General features: G+C 33.2%; 1 protein-coding gene across 7 annotated transcripts in view; it reads right to left on the reverse strand.

The window, feature by feature from the left end:
- Window positions 1-27,279, reverse strand: part of RPGRIP1L (RPGRIP1 like) — an 81,802-nt gene that overhangs the window by 15,532 nt on the left and 38,991 nt on the right. For 4 of the 7 annotated variants that reach the window (XM_030024312.2, XM_030024311.2, XM_030024314.2 and 1 more), the window contains 9 exons: window positions 26,704-27,156; window positions 24,995-25,146; window positions 22,315-22,681; window positions 18,925-19,139; window positions 17,631-17,714; window positions 15,882-15,953; window positions 14,146-14,323; window positions 12,924-13,021; window positions 3,273-3,456 (listed from right to left, as the gene is read on the reverse strand). In XM_030024312.2, coding sequence (XP_029880172.1) covers window positions 3,273-3,456; window positions 12,924-13,021; window positions 14,146-14,323; window positions 15,882-15,953; window positions 17,631-17,714; window positions 18,925-19,139; window positions 22,315-22,681; window positions 24,995-25,146; window positions 26,704-27,156 — 1,803 coding nt within the window. Of the gene's footprint in view, window positions 1-3,272; window positions 3,457-12,923; window positions 13,022-14,145; window positions 14,324-15,881; window positions 15,954-17,630; window positions 17,715-18,924; window positions 19,140-22,314; window positions 22,682-24,994; window positions 25,147-26,703; window positions 27,157-27,279 lie in introns of those variants that run through there. The other 3 variants (XM_030024315.2, XM_030024316.2, XR_003924861.1) reach the window with 3 other exon arrangements.

The raw sequence follows: 27,279 nt of genomic DNA on the forward strand, positions 1-27,279 counted from the left end.
TCATATTTAATAAAATATGAATGCTTTTTGTTAACAACATTCATGAACTAACCTTAGCTTCGTAATTCAAGTAACTGTGGCCTTGACAAGAAAAATCTTTATTTTACTGAAATTAAGATGCATTTATATGTGAGGAAGACTGGGCTTTGTTTGCCTGTACATGTTTCCCTATGTTTTTCTGACAGTGAAACTGCCATTATGTTCACTTTAAAGCATATATTGTGACACAACTAGAAATAAATACATAATAATAATAATAAGTAAATAATTTCTGGCACACAATTTTAAACTGCATTAAAAAGTTAAAATATTAATTCATTGCGTACTATGACCTGTAACACACCCAAACATCATAACCAAACCATACCGAAACGAACTCCATCAAAAAATCAGGACAGAGTCATGGTGTGAGCACAATTTGGCAAGTTCCACTTTTCTTTGAATTTATGGGACTCTAGTGTTTGGAAGCATTCTAATAGCTCTTTCTACCACTAACGAACACAACAGCTCCTCTCCTTGGTCAGTATGGCCATCAGCAGATATAACGCTTAAAGTCATGGGAAATCAAGAGTTATGCGATATAACCGTAGAGTGTGTAAACCTCCCATTCAAGTTTCTCTTCCAAGACCTTGGAAGAAAGAAAATGATCTTCTAACCACTCCCAGTCCAAAAGTCATAGTCAAAATAAACAGTTAATGTCAAGTTAAATGCTAACCACTTGTGAAAAGGGAAATTCATAGGATTTTGTATGTCCAGATCAATGGAGTTCTACTATGTTGTTTTTCAACAAGATTCCATTAATCTTCTGCTATTTTACATGTCAAGCAATGACAGCGAAGGATGTGCAAAAGGTATGGAAAAAACTTCAAATGTTTTTTAAGCAATGAATCTCATGAAGCCTTCTGCATCAGTTAAGATGTTCTTAAAACAGTCAAGCTGTTCCAGTTATAAATAATATTAAATGTTTTATTTATAATTTTAGATTACTTACGGACTTACCCTGATTTTCTCCATGCAAAAATGTAGAATACTGTTAGTTTCCTTCTAAGCTCAATGTAAACTTCTTTCTACCCATGCAAATCTCATTTTTATTAAAGAAAATACTCAATTAACCTCAAATATTAAACATACTCAAATCTAATTAGACATGAATAAGAGATGCAGTAAAGCTATAGTAAACACACATGAAGATTTCATTATTATTATCTTACTGGCTTTCCAACTGACATTATCAAAAAGCAGACTCATTAGGTTTTTTTCCTCCTACCTGCAAAGCTAATCTTAAACAGAAATTAGATGACCAATTATCTAAGCAAAATTCTGCAAATAACAACCACATTAGTATTTTGCTGCAGAATACAGTCCTGAAGCAATTAAGACCAAAACCACCTTTTGATACTGATACGATAGGATATTTTAAAGTTTAAACAGTTCTATATTTGATACTTAAGCAGCAAATAGAAAAATCAAAGTTATGAAGCCAAGTTTTGACTAGCAGAAATAATATGATACAGCACTACCAGATTGGAAAGCCTTATGAATTACAGTCTCTATAAAGCACAATACTATTTTTAAATATCACAGCTTGAAATATATTTAAATTTCATAATTGTCTTCAGAGTCTGAAATTTCATTCTGTATTCATCATAACTTTGCTGCGTTTTGCTAGTTTAACTTTGCAGAGGCAATACTTAAAAAACTAGTATTATGCTTAGACCATATCCAATATACAGGAATCAGAATATTGTTTAAGAATTTTTATACCTTCTGAATGCTTCTTATATTCAAAGCAAGGAGAATTCAAGAAGCATGAGAAATTAGAAGTGTTAAAGAGCTTTTATTGGCTTACGGTATTATTTCAATGAAGTTTTAAAAAAATCTATTTCAATTATGTCTGCCTATCTAGAACATTTGGAAAAGTGTTTGCAGCAGCTAGAAAGATGTATATTGTTCAGCTCATAAAAAGAGTTCTTACTTATCCAATGTCTCATTTAATATACAATGCCAGAAATCCCAGTTGTTTGAATGGAAGTAAGCCTCAGTGAATGAAACAGTTTGCAGTGCTATTAGTTTTTTGTGGTTTGGTTTTGTTTTTTTTCACTAAAGCCTTACAAAGATTACTGTCTTTCTCAGAGTCACAGAAGCTAACACATTGTGCCCTGTCTTCTATATTCTCTCTCAAATGGGCAGTCCCACTATAGCGATGGTTGATGTGACATCTACGAGGGATTTCAGTCTCCAACTATGGGGTAATCCAATAGTTTGAGTATTATGAGGATATAAATGAGTAAATTCTGTGGCAAGTCTCCTAAAATCAGGTTTCTAGATGGTAGCAATTTTAAAGATCTGACTGTGACACCACTTTTCCAAAGCCACTTTCACAAAATTATTTTTAAAAGAATGCTTAATTTGAATGTCTGTATTGATAGTGTGTCACAAAGAGCAAACTGATTCACCTGCTCCAGGATACTCACAGCTAAAGTCTAAGACAACGTGAAGCACTCAGACTGAATCTTAAATGAAATAAGACTAACAACAACAAAAAAAGTTAATGAAAAATTGAAATACTATGAAATAGCTGGGAAAATAGTTAACAAGAGAATTACCAATCATTACAATAGTTCTATGTATGCTATTAGTGTAAATTACACTCTGTATTGACATAAAGTATTTTCAAATGTTCACTTATTAGAGAATAGCATATGGAAAATGCAGGATTAAGTATTATGAAGTAAATAGCAATGTATTAGTATTAAACATGGCTGAATAATTTCCTATTTCAAAAAGTTCTTATTAAAGGAACACTGAGTATTTCCAAGTGATGATCAAGTCCAATTACATGTTTTCTCTTTTCAGCTGCATTTTAGTTGTACATGGTTACATGGAATGTTTTTCTTTCGCTGTATCATCGTGTACTGATACAGAAACCAGTTCATCATGTTCTTTTAAAAAGAATGCATAAATTTTGGTTATGTATAGCCTAATTTTAAAATTTAGGTGCTAGCAGCATATTTAAATATATTGTAAAGTTATCATTTCATACACAAGCCTACTTCAATAATTCATTTTATACTTGATAATTTCATCCTTACCTCATTTCTTAAAAAACACCTTTAATATTTCCCAAAATACTTCAGAAATAGACAAATACAACTGGTACACAGATAAATGCAACTATAATATATAGAGGAAGTAGACTTTATCGGCAGGCATTTTCATAAGACAGAATTTAAGAGAAGAAACAAGCCTGCTCACGAATACATTGTACTCACCATTGCTATAGTTATAGTGAATCCTCTGACCACTTGTTGGTTTTGGAAGTGACAGTGGGGTCTCCTCTGCAAGGAAATTGTATAATCTGCATTCTACAAACAGCTGCTGTATTGTTTCATCTGATGCAATTCGTGACTCAGTAAGACCGAGCGATATAATTTCAATCCGAATTTTTTCAGTTGCCTATTTAAAAACAAAGCACAAACATAATACAAATTATTTTGTGTTTCTTGAACTGTTAACACAAAACAAACAAATATGTAAATGATTGGCTATTTTGTATGATTAACACTGATTGATTGATGTTGACATAGACACAATGAGATTCTAAAGCCCCAGGGTTTGTAGTTAAGAATATTGTTGCAACAGATACTGATTTACATTCGGTGTTGAAAATATTTTTGCAACAGTAGTACTCTGCTGGAGAAGATTAGGTTAAGGTTACCTTCATATACAAATGATATCTGAACTGTAAATTTCAGCTGCCATTATTTTTAGCTACACAGCAAAGCCATTTGTATCTTGATCCTGTAACTGCTTGAAATATTCTCAGTAATATTAGGTACCAAAGTTTTCCAAATGAAAGAGAATTGTTACTCAGTGCCTACTGCAGACTATACTACAAATAGTTCAATAAAAATCCATCAAGTCACAAAGTAGTTAGGCATGTAAAGTAACACTGTATTTGTATGGCATTCACCTTCATATACTGAACTTTTCTAGTTAAAAGTTAAAACTAACAATATCATAATAAAAGTAATATCCCAATTGTTCTTTGCCAGAGCCTTTTCTTCTTAACTAAAATGGCGTTTTTCTGTTGCTTATATGAAATTGTTTCATACTGTTTGGCAAAGTCTATATTATTTACGTACAGATAAATTTTAATAAGCTTTATGTATTTAAGTGGGAATGTCAGACTCGACAGAAAGAGTCACAAATATTTCCCTAGGTAACTCTGTAATTCAAAGAAAGAAAAGCCAGTATGGTTTCGAAATTGGAGTACCTAGGTGAGCATTCAAAGATGAGATTCTTCAAAGAGCAAACAGAACACACTGGAGTTCAGAAATGTCAAAATTTTTTTTTTTACTTCTTTCTTTTCAAGTTTATAACTCTATTAAAAATATTTACCTATATGGAAATATTTTGACAATTTTTGATTGTAAACTTAAATCACTTGAAGTAATAAATTATATTCAAAAGATTAGCCTTCTAGATTCAGTGTTAGAACTTCAAGTCAATATTCTAATTTATTATGGAGATAGCTTATATTTTTCCAAGCAAATTATATAATTAATCAAACTGAAAAGCAGGTGTATCCTATTGTAAAAATAGCCATCATACAGAACAATTTCCATTGCTGTCAAGCCCTTTCAATATTTGATGAAGTAATTTTACCCACTCCTTTCAAAAGACATTTCCTTTTATTATGTATCCTAAGACACTTTAACTAAAAACCCAAATCTGAATATTTCAATAAGGTTGTTTTATTATTCAGTAGATTCATGGAAATTTTACTAGGATGACAAAGAAAATTCCACACCATTCTGTCTCCACTAATACAGGTACACGGCTTCAGCTGGCAATATTACTGGGATTAGCATAGAATGATGAAATATTTAAAGGAAATTTTTTTTTCTAAAATCTAATAAATCAAATGACTGCCAAGTGTCATTAAAGTGATGGTCTTTGACTTGAATATGCTTTTCATATTCAAATTTGAAAAGAAAGAGATGAAAGCCTGGAAAGGTTACTCAGTTTCAACTAATAACCTCAAGCACTCTACATTCACATGCATAAAAAATGAAATTGGCTCTATTGTCTAATTTTACTTCAGAAACAACTCTTTTCTTCTTGCACTGAACAGATGTATTAGCATCTGTATTTAAAGTGATATGCTGAGTGGTTTTGTTCATCCCAAAGTATTTAGCAGCTATGTCAGACTAGTTTGTACACAGACAGTAGTTTATGAATCAAGTCCAAAAACAATATCCTGTATTATAAAGTATTCCTTTTACATATCTTAAAATTTGTTTGACATATTTAACACCTGTAATTGCATACTGTAGGCAAAGAAAATTACAGTTTTTCAAGGATAGCAGGGTAAATCCAGGTATTCTGCTTTCTAACTTATAAGGAAGCAAATAACTGAGTCATACTATTAGAAAACTGTAAGAAAAAATAATAAATTATTTTAGAGCTTAACAGTCAAGAATATTTTAAGGCCTGGTTTTATTAATATTAAACATGAATATAGCATATACAAAGGAGAACACAAGCTGATTAAAAAAAGATATTTACAAATAAAAAATATAGAACTGCTTAAGAACATCATAGCTAGCATGTCATATTTCACTACTAATACAAAACCACTCATATTATGTAGCCATGCTGAAAATATATGTAGCATCCAATGTATGATAGGAATTAATTTTTAAACAACTATTTATATGTCTACAATGCAGAGCGATGTATGTTATTTAAATCTTTTCCTAAGTTGTTTTTTTTTTTTTAAGCCTAGGTCTCATTTATTAGGCACTATTCAAGTGAAAAACGGATAGTTTGTCATGACCAATTACTTCCCACAAATCATTCTACTTTGATGGCAATAAAATTAGTCTTTAAATTTAGTATTTAAAACAAAATGTAATAAGAAATTTCCTCTAACAGAGAGACAGGACACATGTATTAAAAAAAAGAATACTAAATGCTTTCAAAGACTGTCTCTGAGAAACTGGTTCAGTGCTTTCATTTCAAGTGAGGAAAACAAAACATGGGCAAGATACTTAGTCTATGTCAATATTCTTTCTTTACCATTTAATATTTAATATTGACTCTTTGAAATTAACACTACCCAGAGATTTGGAAGAATCATTGAACTCCTTCACAAGCTTTAGGATTAGGTTAAGTAAATGCATTGGACATTACATCAGAATTTGAAGTCTCAACATAACTTTTATCATCTTTTTGATTTCTGAGATTAAAAAAAGCTTTTTTTAATTCCACAAAAAGTCTTCCACCTTCAAGAAGCTGTATATTCCATATTTCAATTTCCTTTTTGGTCACAATAAAATGCTCAGACTTTCATGTGAATAATAAAATTCCAGTTGACTCAAACGGTCCACAATAGTATCTCACAGAATTAGTGTTTTACAAAAAAAAGAGTTTGTGCTTTCTGCACACAACAGCAGCATTGAAAATGCCTTACTTATAGGAACAATGTAAACAATGTTACTACTTTTTACATCCATGGTTTTAACTAATATATTGCCCTTGAAAAACTCAAAAAAAAGGAAACTTCTTAACTGTAAGATCAACTTGAATCCTATCTTTACCAATGCTCAAAAATATTCATGCTTTACTACTTAATATTTTATGTATTTATTTCCACAGTCCACTTATTCACTTGTTCCCTTCTATTTCAGGCAGAGAGCACATCAGATAAGCTATAAGCTATTGTCCAATAATCACAAGTAATCATCCATTTGCTATCAATACTTCAATCACTATCAATATTACTTGATTGACTAATATATTTATTGAATGATAAATCATCCTCTTCTCTATCAAGTGCCAAATTCCTGTGATCATCCTATTAACAATGTCAGAACAGAGCTGCAAAGGAATGCTATCACAGGAATGTCAATCTAATTTAACTGTTCAGAGACACAAAAATTACTCATTAAGTAATTATGATTAACAGGTCAACATCTTACATATACACATAAAAATATGTATTACAAAAAATTATTCTAGTCCTTAACTGTATGCAGTGACTTTTCGTGTCAGGAACAACACCTTCTATTTTTAGATTTTCCCCACAATGGTGTAGATGTGAGCATAGAAAGAGTGATAGGGAAATGCTCCCTGTTCCTTCTTGGAAGGGCTGGGACTCACAAAAGTGCATGCACTTTAGATTCTCCCTAAGACTTGGGGCAAAGAGATTTGTCCTTGTTCAACAGCTCTTTTGGAGTCGGATTTACAGTGAGGGAGGGAAAGGCACATAGAATCTTCCCCCAGCATCACTGTTTTTGCCACGTGCTGGGAGGAGAATACAATGGCACAAGGTTAGCACCATAATAAGGTTCAACTCAATCCCTTCAGCTCTGTCTAGAAGTAACAACACACTAAACAAAAAATTTATTTGTGACAATGAGTACATCTCTGGTTGCTGCCATTTTATCTAGTGCAGAGTCCAAATTCATCATTTTTCAGAGCATGAATTAATCTTTAATATCTTCAAAGGCATGAATAACTTGCTACAGCTTGAGACAATTCAATGATTAGATATTGCCTCTTCTATGCAAATCTGTAATATATCCATCAATACGTTGATTTTTTTCAGAAAAGACAATTTCTAATTCAGTATAAAACATCAAACATTTTAGAAAATACTAAATTCTTGAGGGATGTGAAGCTTTCCCACCACAACCATGACAACTATACATCTGAACTTAAGTGACATTTGCTCTTTCCTCATAATACAACTTTTGATTACTTGAATAATATACTTTCTTCCCTTCAAATGGCTTGCCTCCACCACTCTTTCTGAAGAATAAACATAAAATTGTTCAGTGTTTCTCCTGAAGTTGAATTGTTTTTAAAGATTTCGTTTTGCAACTTGCCTGTGGCACTACCTTAACTAACAGCTTTTAAAGATAAACTGTTTCTAGGGATCAATAAATACAAAAAAGCAGATATAACTGGAGCTGTTTGACTGGCGAGATACAAACTTCCTTAACTCTGAGTTGTATTTTCTCCCCAAGAAGTGGGGAAGGCTACATAAACAATATTGTTACAGTCCTGAACTAAGCTACAACCCTCTCTACACCAGACTATCTCAAAGGAAGACTTCATTTTTTTATTGTTTGAACGCTCACCATTGATCATAGCACCAGATAAAATAAAAAGCAAATACCAACTTTATCAAACCTCAAAGTCAGTTAGCTACATCAGTACCAACTAGTCACACAATTAAGTAATTCAAATGCTCTGTAAACTTACAATTACCCTTCATTTCAAAAGGTAGCATGATCCTTAAGTAAATAAGCATGAAAGACAGAAAATTTCTTAATAAAACAAGGTCTTACTCTGTACATTTCTGGTATGCTAATACACATCAACATTTAAGATACAGAAATAAGATGAAATAAGTAGCAGTATTATGCAAAAAATTAAACAAAGATAAATATAATAGGTTTTCTGCTTTTATATATATCTATGCATGTATTTTTCTATATGTAGATCACAGACTTCTGGTTTGATTTAAAAAATGAAATACAGCTGTTCTTTTTATTTAGAGCTTTAATACTTAAGATTTGATACTGTTGTTCCCCACCTCCCCGCCATTATAGTATTGTGTGGGGACAGTAAAGACATGCAAAAATGAATGAAATTTGGTTCTCTCTCATATTACCCACAGTGTAAAAAAAATTATGCTTGGTGATATATATCACAGCTAATCTAAACTCAAATTTATTTTTCAAATACCGTCCTTTTCTTTTTAGACCTCCAGATGGAAGAATACTCATTTCTACTTGTAAAGTCACCATAACTTACTTCTGTGTCAATAAGCTCTGATAAATACAGTCTTTCAAGTAAGCAACTAAGGAGCATTCATATTCATAACCACAAAAAATATTACCAGCTAGGTTAAAAATGGCTCCTGTTGATGCTTTTCCTGTGGGCTTATGCACTCAGCCTTAAATCTTTCTACTTAATTTAATATTCTGACTAATTAGTTTTATTTGTTACCTAAAAAGTAATGGGTTACCTAATGACTTAAGATTCTGTTGGTTTTGTTTTTGAATCATTTTAAAAGATGGTGTTTGGGGTTTTTTTGGTATTATTTCTCCCTCTTCTTTCAGTTCTTCCATCAAGAAGAATGACTTGTAGTACATGCTTCTAATTATTACTTCAAAGTATATTTGACAAGCACTAGAAGTTGTAAATTCATCATTTCAGCATACTGCCTATTCAAGTTGCTATCATCTCAAACTTTATCAGTGGCAAGAGACAAAACTCAGGTCTTTCCTGGATTCTTCAAACTTTCTCTCTTTTACTTTAGTTCCTGTCTAATACTGACCATAATAGCAAACAATCACCTTAAAGATGGAGAATGGCAAATGCTCCTTTTAAATCTTAAATCCATCAGTAGTCTTTGAAAACACTGACTACAAAGCTCTAGTAAGTTACCTTTATCTTACTCTGATAAGATAGTTCTGTTTCATGAATTTTATTTCTTTTTTTATTAAATATGCTGGTGAAGCACTTTTACTGCCCCATTTTCTTATAGAAGAAAAGCACTAAGCAACTAAATTTAGATCTAGACAAGACTAAGAGAATACAAAGGATTAGTATTTCTGGCACAGTAGCATCAAGCCAACTCAGCGACACAGGGTAATACTAAAAACCTAAAATTTTAGTTCTCTAAATTTGGATTAGATATTCACAGAACAAGCCAGTTTAAGAAAAGCATTGAGCACTCAGAAATCTTCCTACAGTACACCAAAGGTACTCAAGTCCTGCAGAAAACAAATCTAAAGAAAAATCAAGACAGCCAAAATTTAAAATTGCAATAATGTCCAAATAATTTTCTTTCTTTCAATGAATGCAGATATCTCATAGGAGGAAATGGACTATTGAAGTAATTGTACAAAAAAGGCACAATAAAAGGAAAAGTATTTATTGCTTTGCTATACGTAAGCTTTATGCTTTACACCTTCCCCACCTTTGCCCAAACATGTTTCATTGACCAGCAGAACCGCAAGCAATTGGTATTGCCTTTTTAATGGTGTTTGAGAGATTTTCATGTCAAAATTAATTAGACCCCGAGATGCTAATTTACAGGAACTGATAATGACAGTTTTCAATAAACTGCTATTAGCGCAAGATAATGCACTTACAGTATCTGCAACAAAAAAAGAGACACGTAAACACACCAACAAAAAAAAAATGAGACTACCAACAAATAACTAATTTTTGCCACTAATTGTCTTATGGGCACATTTTAAGACAACTTGGAAGCTGACAGTAGGAAATTTTATTGTGATAATTGAATGCTATATCATATCCTGTAAGGATAAAGTGTAGACATGGGTGTGAAAGGGAGGAGGGGACAGAAGAGAAAAGATTTTTTTTTTTTTTAAATTTTTTTTTAAAATATAAAGACCATGCCAAAGAAAATGCAAATTCCCAGTTTTGATGTCTATTTTGAGGATCTGAAACAAGGCTTTTAATCAATGTATTATACATCAAATTGATAATGTTAACTTCTGATTATTCAAATGTATGAAATATTCATAGAGAACTGTCCAAACTTTTACATTTCTCAGACTTCTTTTCTCTATTAATTATCATGCCTGGAAGCTTTTTAGTAAAAGCAGCAGCCATCAGCCTGACTGAACCTGACAAGCTAGCAAGGCCCAATTACACTGGCACTCTGTGGCACTTTGATGTACTGGAAGCGAAAAGAGATAGGGGCAAATTGTATAGCACATTATGTTAATGACTTGATTTAATCCAGCCACTAAACTTTATGTAGCCTGTTAAAAAAGATGCTAACACTAATTACGCCACTTTGGAAAGGAAAGAAGGGGACAAGCATTTCATACCGACAAAGTGAAGCTCATAAATGTTGTAAATGAAATGAAACAAAATGAAGTAATCTATGATTAATTATACATCATAGACAAGAAGAAAAGAGAAAGAAGCAAGTGGTACAGCTAAGTACTGGAAAATCTGTTAGATACCCTTTATGATCAACATATCTAAGAAATAACCATGAACTGTCTAATTTGCAACATGCAAAAAAGAAACAGTATGATCTTAAATGGCTTAAACAGTTTGGCATACAACTCAGATTTATCCGATAATTAGCATAACGATCTCTAAAAATCACAAGTCTTATTTACAGTGTTTGATTACCAGCAGGTTATTTATCTCAAAAGATAAAAGGCACTGATTCTTAATCTTAAAAAAATACAAATTCAATAATGATTTTCACATGCTGTATTCTATAATTACCCCAAGATTTCAAATATACCAATGCCTAGTTTTAAAATGGAATTTGTATCAAACATGTTGCCTTAATAGTTTAGAGCTTTTGTTGTCTTATCTACCCTTCTTGAACACGCATTTTGTTACCAGATGAACAGATCAATGGAGAGAGGTACAAATTAATGAACCTGAAATGCATCTACACTCAAAATCCTCTCAGAAGTGTTCTCAAATAATTTTGATAAAATAAGATACAGGATGACTAGAAATGTATAGATCAACTGTATTATAGTTTGACTTAATGGTGATGAGTAGCAGTCATTTCAAGTTCTCAAAATTACGGGTGAAAAATTTTAACATTTTACATATAAACAATGCAATTCTGTCTTCAAAGGAACCTTCTGTATCTTTCTGCAGCATATGTAAGTGATAGTATTTCTAAATCCCTTCTACAACTTAAAAAAAAAAAAAAGGAGCAGTATTTCTCATATGAAGCATTGCTTCTTGTTGCTAGTTAACTTTGTAATATGTCACACAGCCTTGAAAAAAGGATAAAAAAAAAAAAAAAATCATCAAACTACCTCTAGGTTATTACATTGCAGAACATTAAAAAAAATTAAGACTGATAGGATATAAAAGTACACCCCTGGTCCTTTTAAAGAAGGCTAAGACAGACCAGAGAAGTATTAACTGTTAGAAGCATTATAATAAATTTTAAGTGCTAGTTTTATATTTTTTAAGACTGTTCACTCAATGTTAGATCTAAAAGCATGAAATATTTTTTTTTTTTAGAGAACTATACCATTGAAATACTGTTTAAAGTAGATTTTCCAAATTTGTATTATGCTGTGTTATTTTGTGTATATGACTTTATGCTCATTAATTGCTGGTTTTAAGAACAAATCAAGAGAATATCATTACTGTACATGCCCACAAATAATACTAGAAAAAGAAGTACATTGAAGTGATTGGATAGTGTACATGTTCACTTCTAAAACTGTTGGGAAGTCAGGAACAAAAAGAAATCTCTGTGGATGAACTAGAAAATATATGCAAGGTTTGCATGTTATTAACATGCTGGTACCTCAAGCTTATGCAATTGCCATTTCAACAACATTCAATCAAGTCAACATACTGGGATGAAACACAGTGGGTAGCTAAGCATTGTGGTTTTACTACAGGCCTTGATAAGTGAAATCATCCTCCCCTTCCTCAGAAATCACTAGAAGAAGCAGAAAAGCACATTTTCCCACATAAAGGCAACAGGTAGGACTGAACAACAAGACTAAGTTCTTTAGACATCATGTTGCAATAGTTATCTTTCATTAGGGAGATTTTGTGCAGGACTAAACTTTGAATTCAGATTGAAACTAATTAGAAATGTCTAATTCTAAGTGTGTATGACAATAATGGAAAAGATGACAACAAATTCCCCCATTAAAAATACACCTAAAAATCACATTCACAATACAGTCAGGTTAACTTTTTTTTTCTGTGAAAACGTGTCTATTTGAACTGGAAAGAGGAAAACATACATTTGTTGAAAATACCTTAGAATCTCACCTTAGATATAGTAAAGCTTCTCTTAGAGGACATTAGGCTTAAAATATTTTTCTTAGACTTACCAAATAATTGCCATAAATACTCTGACTCACCTGTTTAATATTCTTGAATACTGGACTTGAAACAATACAGTCATCGCTGTCAGTTACTATTGATTCAATGGCATCATTTTCTTGCCTATCATCTTGATCTGGGGGGGGGGGGGGGAAGAAATCATTGTAGTTAAAAACCCCTATATTTGTAGTCCAGCTGAGACTTGCTGAGAAACCTGATAGCAATATATTTGCTTTTCTAATAAATAAAGTGTAAGTGCCAGGTAAATCTTCTCTTTGCAGAAGATTAACATTGGCAAATCAATGACCTTTAAAGTCATCTAAATTGTATTTTTTTCTGATTTGCTAAAAAATAGTAACGTTTCCCAGATGAAAGTTGATGAGTGGAATGATGTAAGTCCTGTGATGAACTGAAGTATGAACAACAGTTACGTTTGCATAAGAATATGGCCTGAATTTGTGGATTTCCTCTGACTACGTTTAACACCATGTACATTTAAAGAAGAATGTACTTTTTTTTCTTTTTTTGGTAAAAATTAGTTCTGTATGCAGGTGGATTATTTTCTAAAGCATTCAGGTCTTTTTTTCTCTAGAGCAATTTACTTAAAAACATAACAGGGATTCAACATCATGTTTTTCCAGTTTTTCTAATTAATTCTTATGCAGAAGCTGCAAACAACTGAACATAAAATTTTAGCATCCTGCTTGTGATTTTACTTTAAACTTGGTATCGTGGACTTGGTTTATTTCAATGATAAACAGTTCAAGCTTGGAGGTGGAACAGGATGACCCGGCTTTTATAATCTTTAAATAAATCTGCCTCTAACAACTTTATGTCACAGATGCGATAAGGCATACTACCCCTCTCACTGTCTGAAAGGATTTCCGATATCAGCACTGGCTGTTATCTGCAGACAAAAGGAGTGTATTCATTAAAATAGTCTTTAGAACAGCATAGTTCTAAGGGAGAATATAAAGACATTTAAAATAGAAGCCAGGTTTCCTTTAATATTTTATGAATCTAGGTCAGATACCAGATTTTTGCATTCAATTACAATACAGTTTCCATTTGGGAAGAAAATAACACCACCATATCTACCACCCAGCTTCAGCTATAAAGTACACCAGAATATCATTTCTGTCATGAAGCTTCTCATAATGAGGCAGCTCCCACTGCTAGTAAGAAATGCTTAAGAAAATGGAAAGAGACACAGATTTATTAAGAAAAATACAGTTACTTATTCATAAAAATGAATTCTACCTTCTGGTTCCAATTCTTCAGTAATTTCTGTCTCATCTCCAGAGGTAACTGAGCTTTGGTCAGCCAACTGCCCCTCTGACAGACGTGAGAGGTCTTCTTTTTCCTGTTGAATTTCTTCAGCCATCTGCTTCACCTCATCATCTGCTAGCCTTTCTTGTTTAAATTCATGTACCACAGGCTATATAAAAATAGATAAACTTACAGTCTTTATAACACCCCTTGAATAGTAAAAGTTAATAATGTTCAAAACTTGAAGAGTTATGGCTCACATTCATTATGCATAGACTTTAAACAATTATATTGCTTATGCAGTGCAGGAAACAATGAGAAGTTGTCGACTGCAGTAACAAATAATTGATACAGTAGAAAGACAATTCTCTAATGATATGTATTTGTGAAAATGTAACTATTATAATAATTTGGTACCTGTCAACATATATACAGCCTGTTAGATTTCCATTTATATTTCACCTCTTTCAGTTCTACAAGACTCAGTTTAAGAAAAAACCCCAAACAAACCACCACCACTTTACTCAGTTGGCAATTTTATAATTTAAATTATACAATATTTTCTGTTTCAAAAGCAAACTAAAATCACATAAAAAGAATAGGCTTTGCTACAAAATACAAACATGTTATCTAAGGTAAAATATCCTTAGTGCATAACTTTGAAGTAATCTTATTCCCTTCTTTCTCTTTGAGTACAATTACACAGAATAATATACCTCATCAATGAATATAACATTATAGACATGGCATCTTCCATGGAAACTTGCTGGAGACCTACGCATTATTTATTATCCAACAATTCTCCTCTAGGACTGAATTTTCCACAGAGGCACTGATGCCTCATCTCCCACCCTCAGAAACCATGAGATAACTTTCAGCTGTTCACAGAACATCTGGGTTTTCCAAAACTGGACCTGAAGAGTTATTTCTATTCTAACACATTTGGAGCCACACAAAGCAAAGCAATGTTAACAAACAATTAAGAGCCTTATTCTACAAATAAAGGTTATCCTTCAAGTTTTCGAGTCACAGAAAACTGACTTTATGTCTCTTATGCTCCTCTTTGGCATAGATGATGTCATAACCACTGTGTTTTAGACAATGTTGGACCATTCTTTTTAATTCCTTCAGTGACAGGGTTGCGTTTTGTAGATAAAATTTTCAGAGAGAGAATACTTTTTCATTATTCTACTTGACCAACACCACCTGTGATGGAAGTGAGACTTAACTTCTCAATCAAAGCCCCAGATGAGCTTTAAAGTAGAAAAGTGAAAGGAAGATAACAGCCAGTGAATAAATGTTGTGTTACACCACTAGAAACCACAGTTTGCCAATCTGCCACAACTTACTTTCACAACCAATTGGACCATTACAAATTACAATATTTATTACTTTTCTTCTCCTTGGAATGCTATATATTTAACAATATGCCAAAGTTACTTCATTTCTTCTTCATTTCCCCTCCCTATATAATAGAAATTTTTAGAGGGAAGATAAAATAAACTTCATCCAAACATTGAAGGAAATAAGTAGAGATATTCCTCCCTTTCTAATGGCCAAAAAAAGATTGTCATCACAAGAAATCACTTGTTTCATATTTCAGAGAAGTTTGAGATCTTACTTTACCATACTTTGATTTTTGATGCATGACTCCAAAGAAATAACATACAGCTGGAATTCAAATGCAATATATTATATTAAACCGCAAAACCTGAATAATCTCATACCTCTGACACACTTGGAACTCTTGAAGCCTTCATCTTCTGTGCAAGTTCCATGTTATTTTCAACAACAGAGCCCTAAGTTATGGGTAAAATAAGGGGAAGCCTTTAATATATAGTAGACAATTAACATACAGAAGTAAGTATAAATTTACTGGTGGAGAAGCATTTGGACAGGAAATTATGTCCTCCTTTGTTTCCCTGCATTAGCATTACTGATTCTACCCTCTGCTATAGCTTCTACCTATGAGGCTGGACAATTCTTACAAATGGTTTGGTTGAGTCAAACCATTCATCCTATTTTTTCAGCAAGTCTCCTTTTCTGAAAACAACTATTTGCTTTGGCATGTGTCACATTAATAATCAAGAACTAGATTCTCTGCTATTCAGAAAATGAACAGGAAAATGAAACAGACTGTTCCTATACAGTTTTAATCTCTTGAACTTTTAATTCTCTTGCATGGACACTCTCTTGCCATTTCACCACAAGAGTTAGACATCAGAGAAGCCCCAGCTATTTCATTATTTACTTCTAACAGTACTTTTGTCTCTAGCCAGACAGTGAGGCTTGGATTTTTAAAACAGCTAGGGGAGCTGCCCATCCAGTAATGAAGACTTCTGATGGAGACTGAGTAGTTGTCTCCGTTAGAAAATCCTAGTTTGTAAAAAATTGTTAACTTTGAGAAGTTACTGTTTGGGCAGCTGAAGATATGTTGCGTGTGTAACTATATGGCTAACATTTCAGTTTTCCATACATAAGCTCTGAAAACATTTGATTTCACCAACATTTGGGGTTTTTTTGTTTTGTTTTTCTTTTTTTTAAGTTAATAAATACAAGAGATCAACTTAATTCTTATTTCCAGTCTATACTGTATGGCTCAGAACAAAGTTCTAGTCATGGCAAACTAAAAAATAGCAGAAGAACCTGTGAATTGAAAACTGATGTTAAAATTTCAAAAAATAAATCCAATCAAGGCATTTACAAATGGAAAAAAATGATCACAGCTAGTTTTTAATTAATTAATGCAACATTATTAACTAATAATAATACTCATAACCTTTTATAATTAGCTGTTTAAGAACCTACCTTAACTTACTGGATTTAATTAAAAGAATAAATACATCCGATTCTTAGTTCTCTGAAGGCAGATTATTTAAGATCAAATGAAAATTTACACCATACAGCAGGTATGTCAGTTCGTTCCATGCAGACTCTCCTAGAGTCTGGAAAGATGTACACGATAGCGCATCCCAAGTTCAGCAGTGTAATTGTTTTCACAGTGTGTGTAATCTCAGCTGATAAACCTTGTTTAAGAGGTGACTCTGAACTGCGTCAAATTGTGTATCTCATTAGCACAACACTAGGGATCTGTTTGGATCAAGCTGGTTTCTGTAGAGCCATTTATATGTCTGTGCAAGTGATACACTGTACAAAGACACTTCAGTTAATAACCCAGAGAGCTGAGAAACAGTGCAGAGACAGTTCATTGGTCCTGTTAGAATCTGCCCTAAAGTCTATGAAATTTGAAGCTTGTAAACTGTGGAGGAAGCAATTCTGAGGGAGTCACACAAATATCCCTGTATTGTATCACCCACCTATACACAGTAGTATGCCATCATTCTTTGCCTGGGACATCCCAGTCTTGTGCTGCCAAAACAGAATGTTCTCAATTATTAGTTCTACAAATTGTCCATACTGAGACATAAGAAGCCTTTCTTGCTTCAACATGCATGAGCAAAATACTTAAAACTTACTGCCTTCTGTATAGTACTAAGATTCAGAAAAGACACTTTCTTGTCTGCTTGAGCGGCACGCTGCCTTGGTTTGGGTGTTGGTTTCTGTAACAAAACAAATCTAGTTGAAGACCATTTATTGCCATATTTAACCATCTTATTTTACAGTAAATTTTGAGGGACCATAATTTTTCTCAAAGCTAAATCTAACTGCACTAAATTCAATTCTAAATAGGCAAGATGATATAGATTATGTTTGAATAAGCAATCCCCACAAATGGAGATATCTTTCAGAATTCAGGCACAAATGGGTATAAAACTCTACAGAACATCTATGGAATGCAATGTGAGTTCCAGGTGAGAAATAATTGTAGGACTGAAATCAGTGGTATCATGTATGTGGCAGAATGATTTATTATCATCGTTTATGGAGTGCTTGATTTCTTTTCTTGTTCTGTAGGCTTAGCATATCTTTGACACCTTTCCTCCTGCCACTCCCTTTGGAGAATTTCAACACAGAAACAGAAGAGGGACTGGTAATAGTTGCAAAATTAACAGAATGATCCAGAAATATTTCTGTCATGATGTTATAATACAAAAGACAAAAAAAAAAAAAAAGAAAAAGTGGTTTACTACTCTTCATGCTTTACTTTCTTGGTGAAGGTAGAAATTATCCTTCATTTCCACTAATTTTTATACACACAAACAAATCCTTACACTATTTTTAATTTATGAGTGATTTTTAAGACGCTATTGGGTATCTTAGCACCATGCTCCAGGCATCAGAATAAGAAAGCGTGTGGTGCAGATACACCTACATATCTGTACATATGGCTTGGGTCTGGCTGCCTGACAATTCTTTTGGCTCAAAGACACCCCAACTGACTGAGTTATGTTTGAGTTTCTAAGAGACCACAGAAACAATAGCTGATTTAATGACTCTCATAAATTTCAGCTGTAGCCCTGAAGTTGCACAGGCAAGTGACTACATTTTATGTGGGACATCTATGTTGGAAAGACAATTAATAAGCACTAAATTTACAGGGAAGACATTTAATGTTTGTTATTTCTCCTACCTTTTCTCCCCACCCTTTTGCTAACCAGTTATCTACCATTATAAAAGACTTTAAAAAGTATTGGACACAAGAAAGATTTCACTTCCCAAAAGAAGTCGAAGATGGTGGTTATATGAAGTATTTGTACTATGCATTATTTTGAGTAAGGACAAATCCTGGTCATCAGGGAAGAACTAAATGACCTGCTGCAATAGGTCTTTTATATCTCTTAACTTCTGTGAGTTTGTTAAATTACTTACTGTCACTGATGAAGTAAAAGAAGGAGACAGAGCTGGAGTCTGCGTTTTTTCCTCTGCTAGTAATTTAGTTGCCATTGATTTCTCATTTTGAATGTAATTCACTAAGTCTGCAGCCACTGTTGATCCACTTGGTGCTAGGTAGACAAACTTCCATTTTAATTCAGCTGTGATGGTACCAGTAGCACATCTTTCAGAATCTGTTAGTTCAAAAGTACCTGAAAGCAAAATGCAAATCTTGTCTAAATTATCTTATTCTATACATACACAAGAAAATACAATGCAAAACTGAATGGGATTCAGGAATTAAGTAACTTAATAGTCTTCATTTCAGAAGCTAAATAGTGTCAAAATATTGTGTTTTATAGATCCAAGTATATCCAATATAACACTGTGGACATTCAAAAATACAGGATTTAGAAGGGACTGGATTACTGTGTTCATTCAAGACGTCCTGTAGGTTTCTCAGATAATCCAATACCAGATAACTAACTCTTATTGACATCTTTCAAAAGATCTAACTAAAACATTTCCATGTTTTACTAATACTAATTTTTGTTAAAGAAAATGTAAGGGTTTTAAAAACCTGCGAGTTGGTAAATCTTTAACAAAGAAGAAACACCCTAAATTCACTTGTACATTTTCTCCTATTATCCATTTATATGGGATAATTATAGAATCATATTTTAAAATTTTCATGAATGTCTTATAGTTGACAATGAAATAATCACTAAGCAGCTTTTATATTCTAAACAGCACAGTAAATTTGTAACTGACATCAACTTGCAGGGAGCAGTTGATGCATTGAAGGCAGGCCTGCTATTCACACAGTAGAAAAATGGGCTGATGGAAACCTCATGAAGATCAACAAAAGCAAATGCAAAGTCCTGCATTGGCCCAGGAATAGCCCCAAGCAGCAGTACAGGCTGGGGGCTGACTGGCCGCAAGCAGCCTTGCGGAAAAGAGCTGGTCCTGTTCGACAAAAATAATATAAGCCAGCCAAACTGGCAGCAAAGAATGCCAACTGCTCCCTGGCCTGTACTAGCAAGAATGCAGTCAAGCACGTCCAGGGAAGTTTCACACTTTCTCTATTTGACACCTGTGAGATGGCATCTGGAATACAGCCTTCAGTTTTGGCCTCTCCAGCACAAGTAAGACATTGACATTCTAGAGCAGGTCCAGTGGAGGGCTACAAAGAGCTTCAGGGCATTGGAGCACAAGACATAGAAGAGGCTGAAAGGAGTGATTTGTTCAACCTTCAGAAGAGGAGGCTCAGACAGGATCTTATTGCCACCTAATAGGTGGGTGTGGAAAAGACAGAACCAGAGGTGCACAGCAGAAGGAGGACAGCCAACAGACACAAGTTGGAACATGGGAAATCCAAGCTCTGTAAGGAAAAGTTTTTATTATGAGAGTGATCAATCATTGGAACAGGTTGACCAGACAGGTACTAGATGATCTCTGTCCTTTGAGATATTCAAAATTTAACTTGGCAAAATCCTGAGCAACTTGCTCTAACTGGGTCAGGAGGTTGGACTACATCATATCAGCACTTCCAGCTGACAATGACTCTAAGAGTCCAAGTGTAGCTCTTGATCTGTTTTGTTGGTTTTTTCTGCTGAAGAGGCTGATTTCTCATATCAATTTATTATTCTAATTTATTATTATTATTATTATTATTATTTATTTTAAGTGTACATTAGCCAAAACTAGAAAAGGAAACTAATGAGAAAAAAAAATGAAGCCATGCAGAGAAAGAAACCATGTTTTAAATTAACATATCAGTCCTGAAAAAAAGAAAGAGAAGCAACACCAGAAGAAAAGGAGGTAGGAAAAAGTATGCATATGCCAGGAAACATTTTTTTATCATTAGAACATAGAAAAGGACAAGTAAAAGAAGATATCAAATATTTTCAAGTTACTTTTGAACCACAGAAAAACACCTGATTTTTTTTTTCAAGAGTTATTTCAAGACACCTACAGGTTTTGTTTCACAGATATCTTGACAGTTATGAAAGCAGTACATTTTGAAAGTCAGGTTTCAGCCAGCCTTTCCCACCTGATGTTAAGACTAACAAGGCCTTTCTACCTAATAATGAAAGATGCTCATAATATAGTAGCGTGAGAAATATAACTGGTAAATTTGGTAGGCTTCTCAAGGCAAAAAACAGTGGTAAAAGACAAATGCAAACAGATTGCTAAAATGCTAACAAAAAAGAAAGCATCAGTAATTAATTAGCAATTAAATTTAGTCAGTGCTAGAGTGACACATCATTCAAATTATAATTATTTATCAAATCATAATTATTCCATACCTGGGCCAGTATAGAGAACAAAAAAGGATTTAAAAGACTTTTCATTCTTTTTAGGACCATGATAGATGAATGTTGGAACACCAGGTTCCTTCGATTTAATTTTTTTTTTTTTTTTTTACTTGTGGATTTTAAACAAAATATTTACTGCTTTCTCTTAAATCTCAGAAAAATGTCATGAGCAGAAAAAAAATCCTACTATTGCAATCCACCCTGTGAGGTACAGGCATCCTGTTCAGATTCATTGCAGTTGATGGATAATCATAAAACCAAACACCACTTTAAAATTTGAGTTAAAATGCAACAGTGCTGGAACATTCAGTTAGTACTGTCTTAGTAAACAAAAGAGATATTTGAAACTTTTCTCTCTCCCTTGGTCTTTTCTTTCTCTAATGTCTGAAGTTTAACATTTATATTAAAAAAATCATTCATCAGTTTCAAAACTCTGACACAGACTTTTCACTAGCTATGACTTAAGTAACACTGAGATACAGAATTTCTTTCCAGGATTCCACTGGAGTTTAAAATTGTGTCAGAAAAGAACAGTAGATGAATGATAAGGGGTTTTAGAATCATAGAATCATTTAGGTTGGAAAAGATCTTCAAGATTATTGAGTCCAACCGTAAACCTAACACTGCCAAGTTCACCACTAAACCATGTCCTGAAGTACCGCATCTACATGTCTTTTAAATACCGCCAGGGATGGTGACTCCACCACTTCCCTAGGCAGCCTGTTCCAATGCTTGATAACCCTTTCAGTGAAGAATTTTTTCCTAATATCCAATCTAAACCTCTCCTGGAGCAACTTGAGGCCATTTCCTCTTGTCATATCACGTTTCCAATGGGCAGCTTTCCAGCCACTCTTCCCCAAGCCTGTAGCATTGCATGGGGTTGTTGTGAGCCAAGTGCAGGACCAGCACTTAGCCTTGTTGAATCTCATACAGTTGGCTTCAGCCCATCGATCCAGCCTGTCCAGATACCTCTGAAGAACCTTTCTTTAGTTTGGTTCTTAAAAAGATTTAAAGAGATACAAAATAGGAACTAAAGATTTTGTTAAGTTTAAAGAAGTCTAATTCTTACCTGAGATAGATCTGTCATGTGCTAAAGAAATAAGAGGCACACTGGCTTTCCCTACATAAGCACCTTCTTCCATTTCACCATCATCAAATACATAAAAGGTTAAGGATTGTGATTTTAAGTATCGGTCTAAATCTGCGTTCATTGGCACTTGGAAACACATATGGTCATCTATTTGTGGGTTGTTGCTGCTAGGAATGATGGGAGTATCATGGTCTGCAAAATCAAAGAACTTGTAGACAACATAAGGATTTGGCTGAAGATGTTTTTTTCGGGATTGTAGATTGTTACAACATTTTATTGTAATGTGGAGTTCATTTAAATTGCCATCTGTTGAAGTGCTGACTTGGGCAGTTCTGAGTATCTGCTGCTTTAAATGAAAAAGAAGTTAAATTAAAAACATTAGAATTCTTATGCTGGCGAACGCTAAGAACTGTATAAATAGAACAAATAACTGGTTAGTTCAATGACACTCCAACTACTGTTTAATTTTATATGTCAAAATATTACTGGTTCTATAAATTCAATGACATCTCTCTTGGGTTGTTGGTATAAGGAAATAAGAGGTTAATCCTTTCAGGTCTGTTATTGTTTGCTTTATTCTTCTAAAGTTTTATGATCTCCTTGTCATTTGATTATCTACAAAGCAGTGGAGATCACAGTTTTAAGAATGATTCATATCTAGTGCCACTTTAAAGTTAAGGGTTCTGATTGTGGCAACTATCCTGTATCAAGAAATTTTTATAACTGTAGTCCCTTTTATATATGTACTTTTTGATAATTAAAACTGCACTGCAGATCCCTCTGTTTTTTTCTTCCTCCAAAACCTTTAACTACATAAATAATTTACAAAAATTAGAAATGAGCATCTGAAGAGTAATAATAAATGTTTGAAGTAAGTTAAAAAACTCAGTGACATCACAAATTTTTTGAATTACCTATCAGCATGGCTTGTACATACTGTAGAACCCATAGCTGGCAAACTGGGAAATTCATTTTAATAAAAATTAGAGAACAAAGAAAACAAATAATATGACTATCTTAAGTGAGTAATCCCCATCTATATTGATCTCAAAAGGCTCTCCTTTTTTACTGTAATGTCACAGCTATTTTCATTAATTGTACATAATTATCTGGCTTATCTTCTGGTATATGGGTAAACATATATCAATTTGATTTTGTGTGATAAAATGTTAAAATTTTGATTAAATAATCCATACTGAAATAGTTAATGAGAAAACCAAACATGACAGTTTAAGTCCTTAATACGCAACCTTAAGACTACTATTTCTGGCTACACATAAAACTGGAAAAAAAGAATTATAGCAGTTTATGCACAGTTCATGTTTCCATGATTTCTGCCACAATACAGGACAGAAAATTTTATATGTATGTTTAAGTAGTGAAAGCTTAAATTTTGGAACGCACAACCGAAGCTACTTTTGCAGCACCAGACTGACAGAACCCTTAACATAATGTAACCATCTGCTATGGCTATATAACTTTTAGTTTCTGCCGTGAAACATTTCTCAAAACTGCGGTGGTTCAAACAGCTCTGTAGAAGCTGTTCTTCATTTCTGCCATTTTTCCTATTTTATTTTCTCCCGTATGATCAGTATATTTCAGTTGCCATGTTTGAATTTGCAATTTTACAATAATTACAACAAAACGCTCTGTTCCACATGCCTTACCTTTCAACTGTGTTTGGATTGGTAACACAGCTAGAAATAACATAATCAAAAATAGAGAAAACTAAATAACAGATTTGGGCATTTAACAATGGCCAGATTTTGTGAGTTAGTTAAAAATACCTTTGATTCTTTTAAAAATCACATTTAAAGTGAATGTTATCAAACACAAAGCTATTCTGAAAATGCCTACGCTGAACTTTAATAGAATTCATACACTTAACATACTTCTCAGATTACATCATGGAATCCATTGAGATTCTAGTATAATATAAATTTACATTATGGAATAATATAAAACATTAAAGTTACTCCAGACTTACAGTAATTTAAACAGCTATAGATAAAACAATTGCCTGTTAGAAACTCTGAAGTGTTTTAATTTATACATTTCAACCTGTTTTTTTTATTTCTTAAACAATTGTTAAAGATGCCTGAAAGTCCCTTCTTTTCCTGCCTGTGACCCTTATTTAAATGTGATTATAGAGTGCATTATATTATCAAAATTCTCTTCGTTATCCAGCAAAAAAAACCCAAAAAAACCCCACAACAAAAAACCCTCTCGATCTCATAATACTCAAACTTTAAGAACTTTGAGACCTTTCTGAACAACCGCTTCACCTGTTATACTGATCTGACACCCAGCTGGTTTAACATTAGTGAATATTGTACTAGAACAAAATGCTACCTAAATCTGGCACTTACAGGTTAAGAAAGTTAAATATAATAATTTCAAAGATTCTAGTGCCAATTTAGTAAAAATAAATAACTGAAGTTGAAGACTTTGTCTCTTCAGGAAAGCTGTAATTCAACTGGTTCTTTACCTCTTTCTATGAAAAACACGTCATTCAACTGCTAAAGATATTCTCCAGTTCAAGAACTTTTAACTGTGTTAACCTTGAACATATCAAGACTTGAAGTAAACTATTTGAACTGAAAAAGTAATTCTGAACAGTTTATTATATCAAAACTATGAAGTACAAACCCAAACATACCTGGGATGGTTGTTCACATTCCCTAAAACTGGATGTTATATACCCCAGGGCCTTTGACCTCTCTTTGTAGAGACGAATAGCTTGATCCATAGGAACTCGTAAGCTGATCCAGTATTCTACAATACCATAATTTTGAATGTTTCCTTTGATTCCTAAGGAATAAATACATATGGGATTGCATTAATTTTCTTTTCAGCATTAAAGTACTTCAGTCAAAAGCTAGGAAACGCCACAAATTAAAGATTAGTTATCTTATAACTATGCATTATGACAGTGTTTGTGACATGAGATGTGCAGTTCATGTTAGAAACAGAAATAACAACTCCTCTGGCTCTACATGTATGAGCCAAAACATGACCATTTTTTCATATGGTAATCTGCAATATTTACTGTCCAAGCTATAGAGTCAAGGCAAGTTCATTATTTTAATCTTTTTAAGGTAAATAAAGCTTAGGACAGTTTTGTATGTCAATAGTTGGAAATGTCTCAAAGTGGTATCCAGTTTAAATTACTGGCAAAAATACCACTTTATAATGGCTTATTAAACCAGATTTTTGACAAAAGTGAGCAGTTAGAGGTCTCTGAATATACTGATCTGATACTTCTAAAAGAAAAAAGTAAGCAGCACAGAATATTAAGTACTTTTTAAAACAGGCCTGTCTGGGATATCTTAAAATTATTTTAAATCAATGAATTAAATTAAAAGGAAAATAATGCACACGACCTAATCCAACTCCCTGCTAGATTATGCTACTGTATGAAATATTATTAACCATAATCACCATCATTTGCACCTTTTTGATGCCTTACGACTATCATATGAAGACCTCTGACTTACCAGTTTAAATTACAACCACTGTTACCATTTCTTCCTTCATTTATAAGGAATGAGGCAATGTATTTGTGACATTTGGGCCAGATGTAAAGCACTGATGTTTGATAGTCTTATAATGCAGAAATGTTTTTCTTTTTTAATGTATATTCTGCCAAACAGGGAAATTGCACATGCAAAAGTAAAATAATTTAATTTCATTTAAATATATTACAACACTTCACTGAAATGACTGTATGTTTCACAGTTGAAGTAGGGCCCCTTTGTATCAATAACAGTCTCAGAAGATGAAAGAAACTTCCATTAAACAACTAAAACACAACAATATATAAAATAATAAAGCAAAATGAAAAAAATCAGTCTTATTTTAAAATGCCTTCTCTACAGTATTCATAAAGAAATTCTAACACATGAATAGTACTACAATGCAATCAAGTACACTGTTCTACTAACTACTGTTCTTCATGTTTTTGTATAATTCTGTTGAGTAAGGTGATACCATCTTTTATTAAAATTCTTTACATATGTAGTAGTAACACTTTGCAAGTAACCTTTACAGAAGACAAAGAATCACTTGCTATTTTTAGACAAGATTGTTACATACTTCTAACGTCACGTACTTCAGGATCTCTATATTAACACCATCTTTGTGCTCAGCCATTATGGGCAAAATTGCACCTGTGAAAGCTTTCCCACAACTGTTGGTAGAATCACCAGAACATGCTGCACATCCAACATGAAATATCATGTTGTGTAAACCTTTTTTTTTTCCCTTTTGAAATAGTAATACATGAATTCATTGTTGGCCAAATACACATTACTTAATTGTCACTTACAACACTGCATCAAACAGAATACGTTTTGATATGTTAATTACCAATTAAATTTGCTGTGCTGTAGATCTTCCCATTGTTTTCCAAGATTTCATGGAACTTCAGTTGACATGCAGCAATTGTTTCATAATCTGTGCCATATGCATGATGAACCTCAAGCGTGATACTGTTCCGCTGTATATAGTGCAAGAAGCACTCATCAGCCTGCACAAGATACTGAGAAGTGAAGTCATATGATGGGGTATGCCCATAAACTACTGGGGTTGTCTGAAGTTCAAAGTCATAGAATGCGTAAGTACAAAACGTTGCAGGTTCATGGTCACCAAAAGCGTGCATAGCTCCAGAAGAGAAGATCACTTTGCTGATATGGATTTCAAAAAGGTTCTCTCCTCTTTCTAAATGTACAGTTTCATCAAATTCATCCACTGGATCACCTGGCAATATTTCTGGTCTGGATTTATGTGGTTTTGTACCATAGACAATGTCTTTCAGTTGGGCTGCAACAAATAAAATAGAGCTAAAATATGACCATCATGTTTAAAAACCAAATATAATTAATGACTGAGTAGAAAGGAAAAAAACATAATTCAATTATATTAACAATGTTACTTTTTCAAAGG

Source organism: Aquila chrysaetos, chromosome 9 (assembly GCF_900496995.4).
Source record: "Aquila chrysaetos chrysaetos chromosome 9, bAquChr1.4, whole genome shotgun sequence".
Lineage (NCBI taxonomy): Eukaryota > Metazoa > Chordata > Aves > Accipitriformes > Accipitridae > Aquila > Aquila chrysaetos.